The following is a 23,119-nucleotide window of genomic DNA, read 5'->3' on the forward strand; positions in this document are numbered from 1 at the left end:
ATTTTGCATTCCTTCCAGCAATGTATGATGGTTCCAATTTCTCAGCGTCCTCACCAACACTTATTTTCCATTTTTTGTTAATAGGCATCCTAATGGGTATAAAGTGGTATCTTATTGTGGTTTTGATTTGCATTTCCCTAAGGACTAATAATGTTGAGTATCTTTCCATGTGCTTATTGGCCATTTGTATATCTTCTTTGGAGAAATGTCTATTCAAGTCCTTTGCCTTTTTAAAAAATTGAGTTGTTTATTTTGTTGTTGTTGTTTTTGAGTCGTAGTAATTTAGGCATGCTTTTTTTTAAGCTATGCTAAAACTACTGTGTTGAAGTAGCCATTTTAGTTTGGTTTCTGATTGTTGTTTGTACAGCATTTTAATTATGATCTATTACCAAAGAACACTGGAATATTCAAAAGGATTTATGGCACATTAGTGTTTTGGAAAGAGCACAGGCTTCCACAGCAGAATAAAATTCAAATCTGGACTCACACTTAGCCAGTGTGATCTTGAGAAACTTACTTTAGCTGTTCCTAAAAATAGGTATTATTTTGGTAGTTAAAAAGATAATGAATGCATATAAAATACCTAACAGAGTAATAAGTATTTAATGAATGATATTGTCTGCTGCTATTGCAGTGCTTATTCCTTAGTAAAAATATCTAGGCAAAACTTTCATTGAGAAGCGGAGTGCTTAACTTGGTTGTGCCTTCTTAAACACATCTCACCTTAGCCTTAAGACTAATTAGTCTGAGCAAGCTTGTTCTTTTTTATAAAACTGTCTTAGTTAAGTGTTTGTCTTTTGATCACTAAAAATGTAGAAGGTTGAAAATCCTCAACTTACAGGATACCGTGCTGTCAATATGCTTTATCTGTTTTAAATAGTGCAGGAGGGGCTTTCTACATACAAACTATGGAATACATCAGTTGTAGCTCTCACTGTCCTGTAATATAGATAGATATATTTATCTACTTTAGAAGTTGGTCAAAGAAAAGGAAATTAACTCTCCCAGCTTATAAAAGAATCTTTTGAACCTCTGTGCTTTTTTCTCTTCAGAGATGGTTAATCCCTAATATTAGGCTAGAGTTGTATCCATTATGTGTATACTTTGGCCTAGGATACTGGACTTAAATACTTTAAGAAAACTGTGTGACTTTGCTGAACTGAATTAGCTTCACCCATGGCGTTCTCTAAAGAGTGAAGTACACTGACTAGATTATTGTTAATAGAGTTAATGACTTCTATTTATAACATTTGTAAAAGTGTTTGAATTCCTAATTTACTTTAGAGTTTATATACCTAGAAGAGTTTTTAGTTTCCTTTGCCAACAATCTGTTGTGTGAGTTTTAGTAACTTAAGCCAATGGCTTAGGGAAGATACTCAGTCCATCTAACATTTACTGCAGCACTTCTCTAATTATCTCTAGGCATACCTTTAGGTATGTTAAACTTCAGTATCTAGATATGTTACTGTTAATAATCCTTATTTAAGATCACTACAAATGCATGTTAGTTGGGATTTCTTTGCATCCTTGGTAATAATAAATTGGATATAAGATTTGGTTTTTATAAAAAGGCAGATTAACGGTTTAATAGAAAATTTTAAATCAGGTTGTTACTTTGACACAATTTTTACTAATTAAGTGCTCTATATCTTGTTTATGATTGGAAGAATTGATAACAGATTTGTATTTTGTTTATTAGGTTGTCTGTCAGGGACCTACTAAACCACGCATTTTTTGCTGAGGATACAGGACTAAGGGTGGAGTTAGCGGAGGAAGATGATTGCTCAAATTCATCTCTGGCTTTAAGGCTCTGGGTTGAAGACCCTAAAAAATTGAAAGGCAAGCATAAAGACAATGAAGCTATTGAATTCAGTTTCAATTTAGAAACAGATACACCTGAAGAAGTAGCGTATGAAATGGTAAGTGAATCCTACCACTGGCTTCCCCTCCCCTTATAGTATCAGGGTTGATTCCTTTCTCCTTCTGATTGCTTTCTTTCCTCTTATTTTCTTTATTTAAATTATAATTTTATTGTGAAATATATCTCTACAACAGAGTATATTAAATTTGTATGTACAGTATAAAGAATAGTAAAACTCTACTTTTGTTAAGAAATAGAACACTACTGGAACTTTAGAAGCTACCTGTGTGCCCCACCCCCCACTTGCGTTCCTCTCCCTCATCACCACAGGTAATATCTACCCTGACTTTTGTGTTACTCATTCCTTTGCTTTTCATTATAGTTTACCTAAATAATATATATTATTTTGTTTTGAAAACCGGAGTGGCAAACACACACCTAGCTGGTTACTGAAGTTACTGTTAGGTGAAGATGCCCAGGAGGAGATAAGCTGAACAGTCTCTCGGTCTCGGAATCTGGCTCCAGCTTCCCTAAGAGTTTATGAGAGCCGAGTCTAGGGAGGTCATCGGGGTGAGGTCACGTGTGAGTCCAGGGAAACACACATGGCTCACCACAGTCAGGGCACCAGAGGGCTGTTGTGCAGACCAGAAAAATTAGTTGTCTGGTAACAATATGGTTTGACGGGGAGTGGGCCCCTCTGACTTCTCTCCTTCTCATCTCCCCATGACCTGCTCCCCCCGCAAGAGTAGAAGACAGCAGATAACTTCTGTTGGGTGGAATGTATGTCCATGCCCGATCCAGGCTGTGCAGTACTTGGAGGGAGGGGGTGCAGGAGCTTCAGCAGCATGTGGTCAAATTAGCAAAGTCCAGATACTTTGAGCCAGGCTCACCTGGGCATTCTGTCCTCAGGTTTAAAAGGAGTATAGGGGCTTCCCTGGTGGTGCAGTGGTTAAGAATCCACCTGCCAATGTAGGGGACATGGGTTTGAGCCCTGGTTCGGGAAGATTCCACATGCCGCGGGGCAACTAAGCCCGTGTGCCACCACTACTGAGCCTGCGCTCTAGACCCCGCGAGCCACAACTACTGAAGCCCATGTGCCTAGAACCTATGCTCCGCAACAAGAGAAGCCACTGCAATGAGAAGCCCGCGCACTGCAACAAAGACCCAATGCAGCCAAAAACAAATAAATTAAATAAATAAATTAAAATAAATAAATAAAAGGAGTATGGGACATTGACAGTGGGTATCTTGGAGATGATAGCCTTTAACATGCCTATCTTTCTAGTCACATGGTTCTAATCTAGAATGATTAGAATCTAGAATGATCTGCTACATAACTATCATACGGAACTTTCTTTTTACTATCATTCTAGACTTCTCTGCCTCTCTCCTGTATTGGAATTCATGTGTCCTAAATCCCATGTCTTTCTCTTTCTTTGCTTACCTTTTGTTTTAGTGGCCCACTTCCTCTGCCACCTCCTTAAGAAAGGGTATATGGGAGGTAAATTCTTTGAGACTTGCATGTATTAAAAACATCTTTATTCTGTCTTCATATTTAATCGATTATTTGGCTGGCTAAGTCATTTTAGGTTGGCAATTAAAAAAATTTAAAGTCATTGCTCCATGATTTTCTAGCTTTCAGTATTGATATTGAGAAATACAAAGATGTTCTGTTTTCTGGATCTTTTGCATGTGATCCATTTTTTCCTCTCTGGAAGCTTGTAATATCTCCTCTTTCTTCTCAGGATTATAAAATTTCACAGTGTGTCTTGGTTGGGGTCTGTTTTCATCCACTGTGTTGGATACTCAGTGGACTCATATCCTTTAGTTTCTGGGAAATTTCTTAAAAGTATTTTATTGTTGAGTTCTTTCCCTTTGTTTTCTCTTTCTAGAACTGCTATTATTTGGATGTTTGGCCTCTTGGACTGTTTCTCCAATGTTCTTTTCTATTTTCTATCTTTTTGTCTTTTTATTCTCCTTTCTGGAAGATATTGTCAACTTTATTTTCTAACTCTTCCATTGAGTTTTTCGTTTCTACTATCTTGTTTTTAATTTCAGGAGTTCCTTTTCATTTTGTTTTTTTTTTGGTCTGTTCCTTTTTTAGAGTAAACGTCTTGTTCTTTGTTTTGTGGATGTGATATTATGGCACCTCTCTGTAATTTTAGTGAAGAGAGTATTTTTGACACTTTTTTTCTCCCTGCATAGTATCTTTTCTCCAAGTTGCTGGGGTTTTTTAATTGGTTTTGTGCTCCATCTTCTTGTTAGAGGCTTTTCTCATATTTCTGGTTATTCTTGGCTGGCTGCTCATGATCAATAGTAGGAGACTATTAGTTTTCTATTGCTGTATAGCAAGTTACCACAGATTTAGTGGGCTTAAAACAACACCCTTTTATTATTTCAGTTCCGTGGGTCAGAAGTCGTGGTAGGCTTTACTGGATTCTCTGCTTAGAGTCTCACAGGCTGAAATCAAGGTTTGGTGGCCTGGACTCTTAGCTGGAGGCTCTGGGAGAGAATCTGCTTTTGGGCTCAACCAGGTTGTTGACAGAGTTCAGTTCCATGCAGTTGTAAGACTAAGGTCTTCATTTCCTTCCTGGCTGTTAGCCGGGGGTCACTCTCAGCTCCTAGGGACTGTTCTTCAGTCCTTTCACATGCTCCCACTCCATCTTCAAAGTCAGGAATGGCAAGTTTAATCCTTCACTCGCTGGTAAAAGGCTCACCCAGATCTTTCTGTCTTAAGGTCAATTGTGTATAGCTCAATAATGGGAGTGATATCTCATCATATTCACAGGTTTGAGGATTAGGATGGGACATCTTTGAGGGGCCATGATTTTGCCTATGATGGGTACTAACAAGCTGATTGGATGGTATGATTGCTTATGTCAGACTTGTTAACCTCTATTCTCAAGTATCTGGGTGGGCCAATAATTGGGGAATCTTTGACATAAATATTTGTGGGTCTTTCTTCTTGGATTAGCCAGATTCTCCAGAGAAGCATCTTTCAATCTCCTGCCTGGAGGGTAAGGATCTGGTTACTGGTATTTTGGTAGCCAAGTGGGGAAGAGGGCTGGGGGTTTCTGCGTATGGCGTTCAGCATGCATATGGTCATTTAATCTTCTTGTTTTTGTTATGGTAGCCATACCCTCAACTGTGCCTGGTGTTCCCTAGTCCAGATATGATCCTCTTTTACCCTCTCCAGAGAACAAAATTACAGACTTCTTGGGTAGGGAAGAAGCAATCACCCAAAGGTGTGGACTGGAGGGTGGAGCACAGGGACCTAATACCTAACTACTTCTCAAAACCCTTTCACTTAGTCTTCCTTATTTTAGTCATCTCTTTTGACTTTACCCAGTTCTGTAAGTACCTGGTACTGCCAGTTCCTGTGTGTTATGAGTATTATTCAGTATAAATGGGAATGATTTTCAGCTTTCCCTGGTTCATCTTTTTCAGGTCCACTAGGTCAGTTATTATCTATTTGTTTTCCACATCCCCAAATGTCCAAAACATTGTCTGTTGTTGCTGTTGCCTTTATTCTTTCTATCCTTGTGAGTTTATGACTTAAAAATCCATTTACTCTGGGAGTGTTTTTTGAACTTTGGGAGGGAGTGAAATTAAATATATGGATTCCATCTAACATTTTAATCATTTATCAACTACAATGAAATTTCCCCGAGTCTGCAGACCCCCAAGGTATGCTTTAAAAAACAGATCATAAGACTGAGAATAATATGCCATGGCACCTCCTCAAGTCATTATCTCTGCTACTCAGCCCTGTTCCTTTCAGACAATAAGCCCTTAACTTCTCTTCTGTCACTCTTCTAACACCTCGTAAGATATAGCACTTTGCCATAAGCATACTTCCTCTGCCTAGAGTGTTGATCTCTGAACTTCATCTACCTCCCCCTCAATAGCCTGCAAGTTCCTTGTTTTGTTTTAATCCAGGTCAGACTTTACCTTCCTCTATGATACTTTCTCTGCTTTCACCAGAGAGGCTTGTGCTCCTTTAGGGCTTTTGCAGCAGCTCATTTCTACCTTTTATTTCATTTCATGTTTTTTAAAAAAATTTTTATTTACTTTATTTATTTATTTTTGGCTGTGTTGGGTGTTCGTTGCCGTGCACGGGCTTTCTCTAGTTGCGGCGAGCGGGGGCTACTCTTCGTTGCGGTGCACGGGCTTCTCATTGCGGTGGCTTCTCTTCTTGCGCAGCATGGGCTCTAGGTGCTCAGGCTTCAGTAGTTGTGGCACATGGGCTCAGTAGTTGTGGCTCACAGGCTCTAGAGTGCAGGCTCAGTAGTTGTGGCGCACGGGCTTAGTTGCTCCGCGGCATGTGGGATCTTCCCGGACCAGGGCTCAAACCCATGTACCCTGCCTTGGCAGGCAGATTCTTAACCACTGCACCACGAGGGAAGCCCCTTATGTTGTTTTTTTTTTTTTTTTTAAAGGAATTCCTTTATTTTTATTTATTTATTTTTGGCTGTGTTGGGTCTTCGTTTCTGTGCGAGGGCTTTCTCTAGTTGCGACAAGCGGGGGCCACTCTTCATCGCGGTGCGCGGGCCTCTCACTATCACGGCCTCTCTTGTTGCGGAGCACAGGCTCCAGACGCGCAGGCTCAGCAATGGTGGCTCACGGGCCTAGTTGCTCCGCGGCATGTGGGATCTTCCCAGACCAGGGCTCGAACCCATGTCCCCTGCATTGGCAGGCAGACTCTCAACCACTGCGCCACCAGGGAAGCCCCCTTATGTTGTTTTTATCCTTCTCTCACCACCAGCTTGTGTGTGCATATAGGACAAAGGACCAGCTTAGGCACTTATATGTCTCCAGAGCCCAATACTGGGCACATTGTAGACACTTACTGTTGTTGAATGAGGAAACCTTTTTAATGTTTCACAAAACTTAATGGCAGTCATAAATTACCTGTAATAAGACTGCATGTACTGAAATATCAAGCTATTTGTTTGTTTTTGTTTAAAGCCAGAATTATTTCAACAATGCTTGGTAATAGTGTTGTTTTTCTTACTAAAGTCTCTGGCATTTATGCATGTCTGATTAAGAAAGAACATAGAAACAAATTAACTGTTATTTAATAGCGTTTGGAATTTGGGGGCAGAAAATAACTGCTAGTAAAAAATAAAAGTAAAAATCTTAAAGATGTGGTTTGCTTATTATGTTTTGTTTGTAGGTCAAGTCAGGATTCTTCCATGAAAGTGATTCCAAAGCTGTTGCTAAGTCCATTAGAGACCGGGTGACCCTGATAAAGAAGACAAGGGAGAAGAAGCCAGCTGGCTGTTTGGAAGAACGCAGAGATTCCCAGTGCAAGTCTGTGGGGAATGTACTCCCTCAGCCCCAAAATACAACTTTGCCCCCTCCTCCTGCTCAGCACAGCGGGGCTGAATGTGAAGAAACTGAAGTTGATCAACATGTGCGACAACAGCTTCTGCAAAGAAAACCACAACAGCATTGCTCCTCTGTTACAGGTAACACAGTTATAATTTATAAAAGGAAATGTGTAATTGTATTCCCTTATCTTTAAATAGTACTTTTGTATGTTTCAAAGCATTTTGTTATCTATCATTTCATTAATTCTTTTACAAAATCCCTGAAATAGGCAAGCCAGATAGTTTCCTTATTTTAAAATTAAGAAACTGTTCTGTTAAGTGACTTGTCCAAGGTACTAGTTGAATAAGGATTATAATCTTTTTACCATTTTTAAGGGTCTAACGTAAATCCTTTAGTAAAGAAGATATGCAACTAAAGATAGAATTTATTCTTCAAGAGGGAATTTTCTAGACTTTAAGAACTTTCGTATTTTAGACCCAAGTATAAAATTAACACAGTTTCTCTAATTTTTCTGCTGTAATGCATTCTCTTCTCTAGAAAGACACAGTATTTTCATAGTAATAACCAGTCGTTCCATAAAGGCAGTATTATTTTCTAGCCAGGTTCTAGGAGAATGAGAATATGCTACTTAGATTTTACTGAAATCCTAATGGCAAACATAGATTAGTTAGGCTATACATGAAATGGCCAGCAAATCGAGTTGACTTTTATGTAATTCTTTGTAGGTTTGTTTTACTAAGAATATTTTAGTTATACCACAGTATCAACATGGAGAGTTTACATGATGGTTTTTTATTAATTCTGCAGTGTACGTATTTTATTTGAAGCTGTTTCAGGTTGTCAGAGTAAAAAAGAAAAAAATTAAAGAAACACTTACCATTTCCTGTGCTATTTGGACCTTGTGTTTCAAGTTTTTCCCTTCTACTTATCACTTGTTTTCTTTGCCGTAGGTGACAGTTTGTCTGAGGCAGGAGCTGGATCAGTTATACATTCAGATACTTCAAATCAGCCCAGTATAGCCTATTCCTCAGACCAGATGATGGGTTCTCAAATGGTTTCTAACAACCCACAGGCCGAAATAAATGTTCCAGGGAAAATTTATCCATCCCAGCAGTTAGTGGGACATTGCCAGCAGATTTCAGGGGTGAGGTGAAGTGTTAAATATATTTTAAATATATAATCAGTATATTTACTGTAAATGGGAGAGTTTATCTTTAATCTTTTTTTTTTTTAACAGTTGCAGAAGCAGCCAAAGCTGACTCAGCCCCAAATTTCGCCTTTGCTTCAAGGTCAGTCCACTGTTCTGCCTGTACATGTCCTTGGACCTCCACTTGTCTCACAACTCCAGTTTTTGCCATTAAGTGTCCCAAAGGTCTCACAGGTAAAGGTAAGATACATTTTAGAGGCTCCGTATTCAGTTAAACTTATTTAACACTGCCTAGGTTTTCTGACAGGCAAAGGCTCTCTTTCATAAATTCATCCTAGTTTATATAAAAGTCACTGAAAGCTAAAAGTTGTTTATACTTTCCTTCACTTAAGACATTCTTCTTGAGGATGTGTCTAACATTGTGTAACTAGAATCTTGAGACACTGCTTGTATAATTGGAAGAGAAACTGAGAACTCCATATACGGATAAAAAGTTTATTTAGGGGACTTCCCTGGTGGCGCAGTGGTTAAGAACCCACCTGCCAGGGCTTCCCTGGTGGCACAGTGGATAAGAATCCTCCTGCCAATGCAGGGGGCACAGGTTCGAGACCTGGTCCAGGAAGATCCCACATGCCGTGGAGCAACTAAGCCCATGCGCCACAACTACTGAGCCTGCGCTCTAGAGCCCGCGAGCCACAACTACTGAGCCTGTGCACCACAACTACTGAAGCCCGTGCGCCTGGAGCCTGTGCTTTGCAACAAGAGAAGCCACTGCAGTGAGAAGCCCGCATACCGCAACGAAGAGTAGCCCCCGCTTGCCACAACTAGAGAAAAGCCTGCACGCAGCAACAAAGACCCAATGCAGCCAAAAATAAAGTAAATTAAAACAAAAAAGGAAAAAAAAAAAAGAATCCGCCTGCCAATGCAGGAGACACGGGTTAGAGCCCTGGTCTGGGAAGATCCCACATGCCACGGGGCAACTAAGCCCATGCGCCACAACTACTGAGCCTGTGCTGTAGAGCCCACACACCCGTGCGCCTAGAGCCCGTGCTCTGCAACAAGAGAAGCCACTGCAATGAGAAGCCCGTGCGCTGCAACGAAGAGTAGCCCCTGCTTGCCGCAACTAGAGAAAAGCCCGCGCACAGCAACAAAGACCCAATGCAGCCAAACATAAATAAATAAATTAAAAAAAATTTATTTAGGACTCAGATCCCTTTTTATGGTTTGTTTTTTGTATTGGACTTTTCCAGCCTGGTTTGAATGTAGAGGGATGTCTTTTGTAGTTAATTAGAAATAGTATTTCATAGACTCTTATAGTTTTAAGCACTTTCATCTAAATTCTTGACTCTTTTGGTTCACGTTTATTTCTGTAGGAGAAATAAGTGTTTTTGTCGTTTAGACTCTCAAAGTCAACGTTACTCATTTCTGACAACGAGTACACAGTCTTTGTGAGAGTTCATATATCAAGACTATATCCTGGTTTCCTAGGTTGTGGACTCTGGATACATGGTTGGGCTTTTCTTTGCCGTCCCATTTTCTTTCCTCAACCCTACCATCCCCTGTGTGTGTCTTCTCTCTTTGGGAATGAGACAGTCTGAGCTCCTAGGCATTCTCTGTATGTGATTTAGTTAGCAGCTGGTGATCTGTTGCTTTTAAGAGATTGGTATATAGTCAGTCATAGTTCATCAACAAACTTTTAATGACTATCATCTCTGGGGATATAAAATGAGATAAAATATGGTCCTTGCCCTGAAGAACTCATAGACTTGTAGGGGAAAACATACATGTACTTGACAAATGCCAGATGCATTTAAAATCTGCTGGGGGTATATTTAATCTGATATGGTTGACAGTGCATGGTGTTTGGCTAGTATTTGTAGCTTATATGGTATATGTTCATACTTGAGCTCATGTTGTGGTTGGATTTATCTCTTTTTAAGACTATAATGCGAAGTGTGTTGGATGGATGCTTAAATTAACTTAGGTTCAACCACGTAAATATACAGGTATGTGTATTTTGAAATGTGTTTCCAAAATTTTTAAAAGAAGTTTAAAAAATTTATGAAAGTGTTATTTACCTGTTTAAAATAAAGCCTATAAAGTTATAAAGAAGACAGTGAAAATCACCTACTATCTCTCCAGCTAGAAATAAATTATTGTTTACATTTGGTGGTAGAGACTCTAGATTTGTCTTTTTTTCTATGTATACATATATAACTTTGTTTATACATACATATGTATATCACATACATACTATTTTGTAGCCTGCCTTTTTCACCTAATATATAGAATCCACATAAGCAAGCACTTTAACCAGTGGGGGTCTTTTTATGAAAGTGGTGGTTCAAGTTCTAGGAATTATTACAGCCAGCCTATATGTATTCAGCCAACTCACTCCTCTCCTCTTGAGAGAGCGTCTCTGTTCCCTTTAACTATGATATTGAAATCCTTTTGAACTTCCACTGTCTGGTGTGTGGAGGTGTCAGATTCAATTACTCTGAATTTCTGCCAGGGTTTGAGTGAGTTATGTGGCAAGTGCAATAAATGAGAAGCCATGAGCAATATGTTGCCTGGGGACAGGTCTCAACCCCTTAGTGTACTCAATTAGCATTTACTCATGGTATTAGGATTTTTATAGGACTAATGCTGTACCCAGCACCTTTTTGATAACTTTCTGAAATTTTTTTAAAATTTATTTTTGGCTGCTTTGGGTCTTCATTGCTGTGCACGGGCTTTCACTAGTTGTGGTGAGCGGGGGCTACTCTTTGTTATTGTGCATGGGCTTCTCAATAAGGTGTCTTCTCTTGTTGTGGAGCATGGGCTCTAGGCATGCGGGCTTCAGTAGTTGTGGCGTGCGGGCTCTAGAGCGCAGGCTCAGTAGTTGTGGCACACAGGCTTAGTTGCTCTGCAGCATGTGGGATCTTCCCAGACCAGGGATTGAACCCGTGTCCCCTGCATTGGCAGGTGGATTCTTAACCACTGGACCACCAGGGAAGTCTGAAAATAGCTTTTCAAAAGTAACTTTTATTCTTATAAATACTCTTGAAAAATACAGAAAAGTATAAAGAAAGTAAAATTACCTGTTATCCCACCTCTGAGAAATTAAAACCTTTGAAATTTTTCAGACATTTCTCTATGCATACACATTTTTTAGTATTTATTTTATCAGAATTGGATCATACCAGCTTTTTAAAAGACTTCTGTTTTTTAAATTGAATTATATAAGGCATATATACATTGAAGTATCCAAATCTTAAATGTGCAGCTTGATGAGTTTTTACATATGTATTCCTCTGTGAAATGCAAATGAAGATATAGAGCGTTTCCAGCTCCCTAGAAGGTTCACTGACATTCATCCACATTGTTGCATGTGTCAGTAGTTCGTTTCATTTTTTTTGCTATGAGTTGTTCAGTTGTAGAATATACCACAGTTCAGTTATCCATTCTGTTGATGTATATTAAGATTGGGATTGACATATATATACTAATATGTATAAAATGGATACCTAATAAGAACCTGCTGTATAAAACAATAAAATAAAATTCAAAAAAAAAAAGATTTGTTCTAGCTTTTGGTTCTTACAAAATAAAGCTACTGTGAATGCTCCTGTATGTTTGTAGACACACCTCTAGACACATGCATTCATTTCTCTTGTGTATGTACCTAGGAGTGGGATTGCTGGGTCACAGGATAAAGGTATGTTTAGCTATACTAAATAATGCCAGACAGTTTTCCAAAGTAGTGGTCCAAAATGCATTCTCAGCAGCAATGTTAGAGAGTTCCAGTTATTCCACATCCTTATCAACACTTAGTATTGTGTGTCATTTAAATTTTAGCTGTTCTGGTGGATGTGATGTGGTATATATTGTGGTTTTAACTTGTGTTTCCCTGATAAGTAATGATATTGAGCATCTTTTCATGTAATTATTAGAGATTCAAATATCTTCTTTTGTGAAGTATGCCTAGTCAACTCTTTTTTTTTTTTTGAGTTGTTTATCTTTTTCTTTAGTCTGCTTTAATCTCAACCAGTTCTTCAGGCTTTGTTGTTCTTTACAGTGTTGAAATGCAGAGGCCAGTTTTTTTATAGAATGCCTGTCATTTTAGGTTTGACTAAAGTTTCCTCATGGTTAGAGTCAAATCATGCATTTTTGGCAGGAATACCATGTAAGTGACATTGTATTCTTCTTAGGACATCTTATTAGGCATATTGGTGATCCCAATATTTGTGATGTTAACTTTTATTACTTGTTTTAAGTAGGGCCTGCCAGGTTTCTCCACCATAAAGTTGCCATTTTTTCCTTTATAATTTACGAGTTATTTGTAAGGAGATATTTTGAGACTCTGTAAATATCCCTTTCCTCATCAAAACTTTCACCCATTAGTTTTAGTGTCTGTTGATGATTTTCTAAGTTCATCATTCCTCCTTATATTTATTAGTTGGCCTTTCTCCTTCCTTTACTCATTCAGTCATTCAGTCATTTGTTCATGTCAGTATGGATTCATGAGGCTTTATTTTATTTAATAGTGTGTGATATAATATTATCATTATTTATTTTGATGGTTAAGGTGCCCCAGATTTGGTTAATGGGGGCCCATTCAGGGTGGCTCTTGTGTATTTTTGTCATATCCCCATTATTCTTTGAGCACTTCTTTACTTTCTGGCATAGCAAGATATTCCAGGCTCATTTTGTGCTTTCCCTTCCCTAGCCCTGGAATCAGTTATTTCTCCATGGGGCCCTGATTCCTTTTAGTGAGGAAGGTAATTTAGGAACCAGAATTTGGATGTTGGGTGTGTTTGATGGTACGTGGGAGTCATAGCTTCTAGGGTTCTCAGTGGACAGATTAGAGTGTGTGCGTGCATGCGTGTGTGTGTGTGTGTATTTCATACTGATACCTCCAGCCCATTTTGCTTTTGACTTAGTGTTCTAGGAAAAAAAAAATTTTTTTGCTATGTTTCTCCAGTATACACCCAACATCTCCACTTTATTGTATAATAGGCATTTCAAATTTAATATGTCAAAAATTAAACACTTTTTTTTGGCGCTCCCCTCCCACCACCACCCGAAGCCTGTGCTTTCCACAGTTGTCTTCATCTCAGCAAATAGGAACTCTGCCTTTCTTGTTACTCAAGCCATATATCTGTGGTCATATTTTATTCCTCTCTTTTTCTCATATCTGACTTCAAATCATCAGAGAGTCTTTTGTCTTTTCCTTTAAAATACATCTACAACCTGACTACTTCTCACCACCTCCACCATAATCACTAGCATAATGATAATCATGCTAGTCTAATTTCTTTCTTGAATCATTGCATTAGACTTCTAACTGTTGTTCTTCCTTCTGCTTTTGCTCTTTTATACCCTTTTTCTCATTATAGGAAGCAGAGTGATACTTTCAAAAAATGCAAGTCAGATCATATCTGAACCCTACCCCAAACCTCGCATTGCCATCTCACTCACAGTAAAAGTCATAATACTGTACTTAGTGGCCTGAAAGCTCTATAGGATCTGGACTTCCCTGCCCAACCCTCTGACTTCATGTAGATTTTCTTTGAATTCTGTTGTCCTCTTGAGTGATAATTAAATCCTTTCACAGATCTATAGCTTGAGGACAAGGAGATGTACACTTTCTGTGTATTAGTAGGTATTGATCTATTGTAGTTCCTCTGTGCTGAGGTGTGGTTTACTTTTACCCCCATAATGAGTTCTCTAATGCTTGTAATAATCAAATATGTTAAAGACTACATTCTCCAACATGTATGGATACCAAAATTTTTCCTTTCTGTATCCTTGCTGAGTTGGCTTTACTTGTGAGGACTCTTCCTCCTAGAAAGCCAGATGGCTCAGTTAGTCTCCTCCTTTTTATCTCCAATATGCATTCTCACTCCTACCATTAAAACAAATAAACAAACAAACAAAAAACAATGTTAGTTGCTCTCTCCAAATAGCGGTAGAAAGCTTGGAGAGGCTGAGACAAGAGTAGTGCATGATCAATTTGCTGGTTGATACAGATTCTCGATAACTCAACTAACAGCAGATATCAGGGGGAAAGTATGAAGTATAAGTCTCCTTTGAGTTAGGTTCCCTTTCATGAGGTGATCTCTAGAGAGGTCCGGGAGTGAAACCTGGGTAATGTTTTCTTCAGTCCAGTTCTACATGCCTTGTAATTAATGAAACTTCTTCCTAGTTTCTGTTACTCTTGTCTGTAAGCCTTTGTGGTGCTGGTGTGTTTTCATCTTTTTTTATTCCTGCCTGTTTAATAGCCTGGGTGTCATTTTGTGAGTTTATCCAAGGAACTGTGCTGTGTGTAGATCAGTTATTTCTTAGGGTAAATTTCATTATTCGGAATCTTGGCTTGGCCAAAAATTGGGCTTAGATAAGCAATGACTTTATAGGTGCAGGGTTCTTTATAAATATAAAAATATGGAAGTGGGCATCATACACAGTGATAATTTTCTTTAATTAAATAAGCAAAAATTTCACTGTTAAACAGGTATATACAACATACATATAGGCTTGAGCTACTTTATGTCTTCAGTTAGACCTGAATTTGATCTCTGGCTCTTTGAATTATTTATTGTGTGATTTGAGGCAAGTTATTTAATTTCTTTTAGTTTAGGTTCTTTTTATCTGTAAAACGAAGTTTTAAAATGCCTCTCTTGCATTTGCAACTTACTTTGAAATGCATAAAAAATAAGATGGATTGATGGATATACATGTGATAATGCAAATATAATAAAATGCAATAGACTGTGGGTGGTGGATGTGTAGGTTTTCACTGAACAATTATTCAGCTTTTCTGTATGTTGGAAATTTTTCATAATGTCAGAAAAAATGCCTATTTTGTAGGCTTTTTAGGAGTAGATGAGGTACACGTGAGAAGTGCCTGCTGTGTAATAAGTGCTCAAGAAATAATGGTTGTTAAAAGCACTTCGTGGGAGAGACATGTTTTATAGTGTCAGTAATACAATAAGGCAGTTTATAAAATGTTTTAAAATACTTCCCACTTTTACTGCTCTCCTTCACTCCAGAATAACCGAGTAAGAATTTCTGGAATGTGCTTGAGCTTGCATTTTCTTTCCTTCTGTTTTCTTTTTTCCCCTTTTTCCTCCCCTCTTCCTTTGCTTCCCTTAAGATTATAAAGTGCATCCAAGGGCTAAGAACCACTGATGGGAGGAGGGCAAGTAATAGTGAAGTAAGTAAAGGAGAGAGAAGGGTTAGGAACTAACAGAAAGGCTTCTGTGGTATGCACAAGGGGTCTCTGCTCTTCAGTATTCTTTGGAGTCATTTGTCTATTCATTCATTTTCTTTCTTTCAATTTTTGCCTCCATCACTTATAGCCTCAGCTTCCTCATTGGTAAAATGAAAGTAATAATACCTACTGCTTAGAGTTGTCATAAGGGTTGAATTTAGTTAAATAATGTATATAAAGTGCTTAGCATTTAATAAATGCTCAATAAATAGTGGTTGTTTTGTTGCTATAATAAAAATAAAAACAATAATAAAATGAGAACATTATAATAGTGAAAGGCATTATTGAGCAGCTGTTCCTATTTCAGGTATTGGTTAGGCATCGGGGATATTGTGATAAATCTTACAGATACAGTCTCTTCCCTCAAAGAGCTCACAGTATCATGGGTGAGAAAGATCAAGAAACAAGTTCAATCACTTTGTTATACAACAGAAACTAACACACCATTGTAAAGCAATTATACTCCAATAAAGATGTTAAAAAAAAGAAAAGAAAAGAAACAAGTTCAAGACAGCATTTTTAAATGCCAAGATAGAGAGGAGAGAATGGTGTGGCCCATGGAATTCAGGCCTAGTTTTGCTTCTCATTTTGGCCTTGTCCTCATTCTGCAAGTGAGTTATAGGTACTTTAGTTTTAGTTTAGTTTTATTGAACTTTGCTAGCTAGTTATCAAGGTCTCAGATATCCAGATATCAAGGTCTCATTAGGAAAAGGGATTGGTACCTGTCTTTCATTTGGATTTGAAGGTGAGGGTTGGGGAGAAATGAGCATAATATACCATTTCCTGCCTTCCCCTTCCCCCTCTAACCTGGTCAGTTCATACTGAGGTTTTTTTCCTGGACAAATTAGACTAGCTTCTAATTATAGATTAGATAATTAGCTCTTTAACATAATCACTGTTTAAACATTGAGAGCAAATACTTTGGCAAAGAGATTTCTTTTTTTTTTGTACACACAAGATTCAACAAAATGTATCCAACTTTAACAAATGTTTGTCTTAAAGAAACTTAAAAAAATTATGGTGAGTCCCAGCAAGATGGAGCAGTGCCATGGTGTCTTGATGCATAAATCTGGAGGCAAAGTAAACAAAAGATAGTTACTATGGCAACAATCTGGAATTATATTTTATAACCACTTATAATTATTAACAGGATTATTAATGCTACTTTCTGTTGGTCCTCAGAATCATGGCTAATAGTTGGTTCATCTGCATTTTTTATATGCCAGCTTCAAACCAAGTTCTGTCATAATATTTCTAGGAGTTTCAAAATTAATATTTGCAAATAGATGCTGGGATATTTGTAGATGTTTTTCAAATTTAGTGAAATGTTTCATTCTTACCTTTGTCTAAAATAACTATAAAGTTGTGCATTGAAATAATGGGGACCTGCACTGAGATTATCAGATTTCAGGGTTGATAAATCTGTACAAAGTTGAATTAATTTTTTTCTTATTACCAAAGCAAGATGAATATAGTTAAGCTTGCTTAACACCAGGTGTATATTCTTCCCGACCATTTTATATGCTTATGCATACATGCAATTTTAATGTAACCATAATGTATATATACTCTTTTATAATCTTTTTTCACTTGTAACATCTTATATGTTTAAGCACATTTTTAAAGGGCTGCATAATATCCTGTAGTATGGATGTACCATTATTTATTTAATGGAGCAGATAAAGGAAACAAGTGACTATTTTTTTGCTGTTTGTAATTATATTCCATGTCGTGAGGAACATTTTTGTAGCTAAATCTTTCTATGCACTCTTAATTATTTCCTTGGGATAGATTTCTAGAAATAAAATTGCTAGACCTTTTAAAAACTTGATACATATTGTCAAATTACCCTTCAGAAAGGTCTAAGCAGTTTACAATCCCATAAATCCCAGTGGTTTATGAAAGTGCCTATTTTCCTCTACGCTTAGTATTTGCTATCCTTTGAAAGTTTTAAATAATCAAATGTAAGTAGTGACATTATAAAAAGTAGTAAAATGGGGGAAAAATCACCAAAGAATGCTATTTTCTTAACATGGTAGTGATTATGATATTTGTTATTATATTCCAAGCTTTTGTCATATGCATAAGTGTTTGTAATTATATGTACAGTTTTGTTTTTTGCTTTTTTCATTCATTGTTAAGTAATTTTCCCTGCTTTTACTTGGACTTCACAATTCTAGTTTTCAGTGGCCACACAGTAGTGAAATAAGTATTCATGTTTACCTCTTTCTCTATTCCTGGACAACAACTTGATGCCAGTTTTTACTGTGCATAATACCACAATAAAAACAGAGTTAGCTACCATTTATTGAACATTTACTATGAAACAAACTTTATACTATGTACTTTTTTCTTCCTTTGTATTATTTCCTTAGGATTGATGTCCAGGGTTAGTAATATGGGATCACAAACATGTGTATGGCACAGCCTTTTTTATATCATTGTTTTCTTTCTTATTTCTTTCTATCAGTACCTTCAAACATTTATTGGAAGCCTAAAATGTTCCAGGCACTGTGCTAAGAGGCACTGAGAATACAAAGATGAATCATTCAGAGTCCTTAAAGTCAGGCATTAAACATATATGATAAAGAAGGATATGATAAAAGACATTAGAGGATGACAGTCCATTGATCTGTTGGTCAGTTGGTCGGTCCATCCATCCATCCATCCATCCATTCATCCACACATGATTTTCCCTCTGATATATAGAGCTGGTTGCAGACATAATGTCCTTTTACCCTTAAATATATCATTGCTATAAGAACAAGGATATTTTCTTAACCACAATACAATGACCAAATTCAGGGAATTTAACATGACTGTAATACTATTATTTAACCTGTTGTCCACATTAATATTTCACCAGTTGTCCAAGTAATGTCCTTTATGGCAGTTTCCCCCCCTTGATCCAGGATCTAATTGAAGATCGTGCATTGCCTTGTACTGTTTGTCTCTTTTATCTCCTTTAATCTGGAACAGTTCCTCAGCCTTCATTTGTCTTTTATAGCATTGATATTTTTTAAGAATAAAGGTCGGTTATTTTGTATTGGGTTGGCCAAAAAGTGCCTTCGGTTTTTAAGTAAAAATAAAAGACACATTTTTCATTTTCACCAAGAACTTTATTGACCAACGTATTCACTCTTTTGTTCCAATACCTTCTGCCATTTTTCAGGCAACTCCATAATTCCATCTTCCCAAAACTTTTTATCTTTTTGAGCAAAGAACTCTTCCAGGTGCCTTTTACAGTCTTCCAGGGAATGGAAATTTTTTCCATTAAGAGAATTTTGTAAAGACCGAAATAAATGGAAATCTGAAGGTGCAATGTCTGGTGAATATGGCGGATGAATCAGAACTTCCCAGCCAAGCTGTAACAGGTTTTGCCTGGTCATCAAAGAAACATGTGGTCTTGCGTTATCCTGATGGAAGATTATGCGTTTTCTGTTGACTAATTCCAGACACTTTTCGTCGAGTGCTGCTTTCAGTTGGTCTAATTGGGAGCAGTACTTGTTGGAATTAATCATTTGGTTTTCCAGAAGGAGCTCATAATACAGGACTCCCAACCCCACCATATACACAACATCACCTTCTTTGGATGAAGACCAGCCTTAGGTGTGGTTGGTGGTGGTTCATTTCACTTGGCCCAAGATCTCTTCCGTTCCACATTATTGTACAGTATCCACTTTTCATCTCCTGTCACACTTTTTTTTAAAATTTTCTTTATTTATTTTCTTTATTTTCTTTTATTTTTTTGGCTGCGTTGGGTCTTCGTTGCTGTGCACGGGCTTTCTCTAGTTGCGGAGAGTGGGGTCTACTCTTTGTTGCGGTGCACGGGCTTCTCATTGCGGTGGCTTCTCTTGTTGCGGAGCACGGGCTCTAGGCGCACAGGCTTCAGTAGTTGTGGCATGCGGGCTTAGTAGTTGTGGGTCGCAGGCTCTAGAGCGCAGGCTCAGTAGCTGTGATGCACGGGTGTCACTGCTCCACGGCATGTGGGATCTTCCCGGACCAGGGCTTGAACCCGTATCCCCTGCATTGGCAGGCGGATTCTTAACCACTGCGCCACCAGGGAAGCCCCACACTTTGTTTTAAAAACGGAACGTTTTCATTACGTTTCAGTAGGGAATCGCATGAGGAAATATGGTCAAGAAGGGTTTTTTTTGCCTAACTTATGTGGAACCCAAACATCAAAGCAATTCACATAACCAAGCTGGTGCAAATGATTTTCAATGCTTGATTTGGATATTTTGAGTATGTCCGGCTATCTCCCGCATGGTATAATGTTGATTTTTCTCAATGAATGTCTCGATTTGATGGCTGTCAACTTCAACTGGTCTACCCAACTGTGGAGCATTGTCCAGCAAGAAATCTCCATCACGAAACTTCGCAAACCACTTTTGACACATTTGATCAGTCACAGCACCTTCTCCATACACTACACAATTCTTTTTTTGCGTTTCAGTTATGCTTTAACCTTTCTCGAAATAATAAAGCATAATATGCGGAAAATGTTGCATTTTTTCTTCCATCTTCAATATTAAAATGGCTACACAAAAATTCACCAGTTTTGGTAAGTCTTTTTTTTAATGTGGGCTGATATGACACCTGTCACATACAATCTAAGAAAATTGTTTCAAATGAAGTTAAAGACAACTAAGTGCTACTAGAGCTATCTTACGGAAATACCAATCGAACCTTTTGGCAAACCGAATAGAATGCCCTTCAATTTGAGTGTGTTTGAAGTTTCCTTTTTTTCCCCACATTCAGATCATGCATTTTTGTCAGGAATACCATGCAAACAATGTTGTAACCTTTGTGCATTGTATCATATTAGGAGCCATGTAATGTCAGTTTCTCCCAATATTGCTGAGGTTAAATTTGATTACTTGGTTAAGGTGGAGGCTGCCAAGTTCTTCCACTGTAAAGTGACCATGTTTTGCTTTTGTAATGAATAAGTGATTTGTGGGGAGATATTTTGAAACTATGTAGATATCTTGTTCCTCATCCAACTTTCACCCACTAGTTTTATCATCCATTGATGATTTTCTAACTTTGTCATTCCTTATATTTATTTGGCTTTGTATTGTAAGAGCTTTCTTTTGTTTGTATCAGTATGAACTCTTGGATTATTTTATTTTATTAAATACATTATATTCTGTTACTCATTATTTATTTTCATGCCCAATTGTTCCATATTTGGGTAGTGGGAACCCCTTCAAGGTGGCTCAAGTGTGCTTTTGATATGTTCCCATCGTTCTTTGAGCAGTTCTTTACTTTGGGGGATAGCAAGATGATCCAGGCTCATCTTATATTTTCCTTGCCCCAGTGCTGGAATCAGCCATTTCTCCAAGGAACCTTTATCCCTTTTAGTTTAGAAACCAAGATATGAGATAAGGTATATGTGTTTTTTAAAGAGACTCCAAGGTGATTTTGCTGGTCTTTCTGGAGCCCATTGTAATAGAGCCTTCTTGTATACAGGAGTTCCATTCAGATATTTGCTAAATGGACAGGACTAAGGAGTAGTTGAAATAGTCCAGGGAGATGAAGGAATATAAGTAGAGTCACTGTATATGAAAAAGCCCAACTCATTCAGAGGAGCTAGAGTTCATTGTGGCTTCAAGAAGAGAAGAGCTAGAGAATGAGGCAGGGACCAGTTCATTGAGGACTTTATTTGCCATCCAAAGGAACTTAACCTTATAGAAGATGAGGGGCCATCATAGAGGGTTTAAACTAGGTAGATAAGTGATTGATTTTGGTAGATTTGCATTTTAAAGTCACTATACTGTCACCAGCGGCAATGCATAGGATGGATTAGATAAATGTTTAACATTATTTTCCAGCAGGGTTGGCATTTGCCTTTATAAACTTTTCTGCTAGATGCCAGTATTGCAGCTGCTGGATACTAACAGCTCAAAGGAATTGTTGGCAGTAGTTTAGTGAAAAGGGAATGAGAGAGAGAGACCATACAATACGTTAAAGCTTGAATCATTGATTTATCTGTTTCTGGAATGGCAGCAACTCTTCCTTTTATTAGTAGTTTTACAATCAGGACTGGAAGCCATTGAAAAATAACACAAACAAAAGTATAAAAAACAATGCTGTCTTTTTTAATGAAAAAGTCTTGATGAATATCAATACTGCTACATTTTATTTTTCTTTATCTTTGGTAGTAACATCAATAATAGGATTGATATAGACGTTCAGTAATGTAGACATTTTACCTGGTTTGTGTGGTAACCAAAGTATGAAATGTAACAAACACGTTTTCTGCAATAATAGCAAATTGCACCTTCAGCTTAAAGTTTGCTGTTATCGTAATAAGTTTTATTTCTGTGCTATTTACAGCCTGTATCCCAAGCAGTTGGAGCTGAACAACCAGCAACTCTTCTAAAACCGGATTTAGTTCGAAGGTGAGTATCTTTAAATTAATACCATGAAAGCGATGAGGGTATGTTGAAGTATTGCATTCATTAGGTACTTAGTGTTTCTTGACTGAAGAAGTTTCTGTGTTCTAGTATTTGTGTGTATGTTCAATAAAAATAGTAGATATTATTTTTACTTTTTTATGTTAATAAAGATCATATGGATCATCATTACTTTTTTATGTTAATAAAGATCATACTAGTGTTTTAAGATAACTTTGCAAAGTGAATAATACAGCTGCATTGACTAGAATTATGTCCCTTTTATCCTCTGAAGGTGTTATTTATTACTGCTATTTCTCTGTCTATTAAAAAACTAAGAGCAGTATTAATGTATTTTCTTCCTCTACTTGTATTTATGAAAATTCTTTTTCACAGGGACATAGAAAAAATTTTAGGAGTTAGTTTTATTTTTTATTGCATATCTTTATATAGATACTTCCTGAGTAGTTTTTAGGAGAAAGGACTTAACCTAAAAATTAATTTAAAAAATATCTGCTGCTTACAGATCTCATTTAAGTTTCAAATGTATTTATTGGAATTTTTGTTATTTATTGAAATATCTTCAAATTTATTAAAGAAAAAGCTGAAAAATACCTTTGACACAGATCAGCTGAAAGTTAGTCTGCCCTGTCATAATCATATTGACTTGAACCTGCAAAATATAACTAGTTAGAATTAATCATGTTGAATCATTTTCACATCATTCATTTTCAGTTTTTTTTTAACCAAAATTATGGTGTATTTTTTCTTCTTCCCTCCGTCCCTCCCTCCTTCCCTCTTCCTTCCTTCCTTCCTTCCTTCCTTTCATTCTATTGAGGTAAAACTCATGTATACCCTTATATTAGTTTTGGATGTATAATAGAGTGATTCAACATTTGTATATATTATGAAATGATCACCACAATAAGTCTAGTTTAAACATCCATCACCATACATAGTTACAAAATTTTTTTTCTTGTGATGAGAACTTTTAAAATCTACTCTCTTAGCAACTTTGAAATATGCAATACAGCATTATTAACTATAGTTGCCATGTTGTACATTACATGACTTATTTATTTTATAACTGGTAGTTTGTACCTTTCGACTCCCTTCACCCATTTCAC

At 37.3% G+C, this 23,119-nt stretch overlaps 1 protein-coding gene across 1 annotated transcript in view; it reads left to right on the top strand.

Moving 5' to 3' along the window:
• WNK3 (WNK lysine deficient protein kinase 3) overlaps nt 1-23,119 on the top strand; it is a 156,960-nt gene that overhangs the window by 50,547 nt on the left and 83,294 nt on the right. Inside the window, exons 7-11 of the mRNA XM_057538051.1 lie at nt 1,700-1,919; nt 7,038-7,332; nt 8,146-8,339; nt 8,433-8,582; nt 21,934-21,998. Coding sequence (XP_057394034.1) covers nt 1,700-1,919; nt 7,038-7,332; nt 8,146-8,339; nt 8,433-8,582; nt 21,934-21,998 — 924 coding nt within the window. The remainder of the gene's footprint in view (nt 1-1,699; nt 1,920-7,037; nt 7,333-8,145; nt 8,340-8,432; nt 8,583-21,933; nt 21,999-23,119) is intronic.

The sequence above is a fragment of the Balaenoptera acutorostrata genome, chromosome X (genome assembly GCF_949987535.1).
Source record: "Balaenoptera acutorostrata chromosome X, mBalAcu1.1, whole genome shotgun sequence".
Lineage (NCBI taxonomy): Eukaryota > Metazoa > Chordata > Mammalia > Artiodactyla > Balaenopteridae > Balaenoptera > Balaenoptera acutorostrata.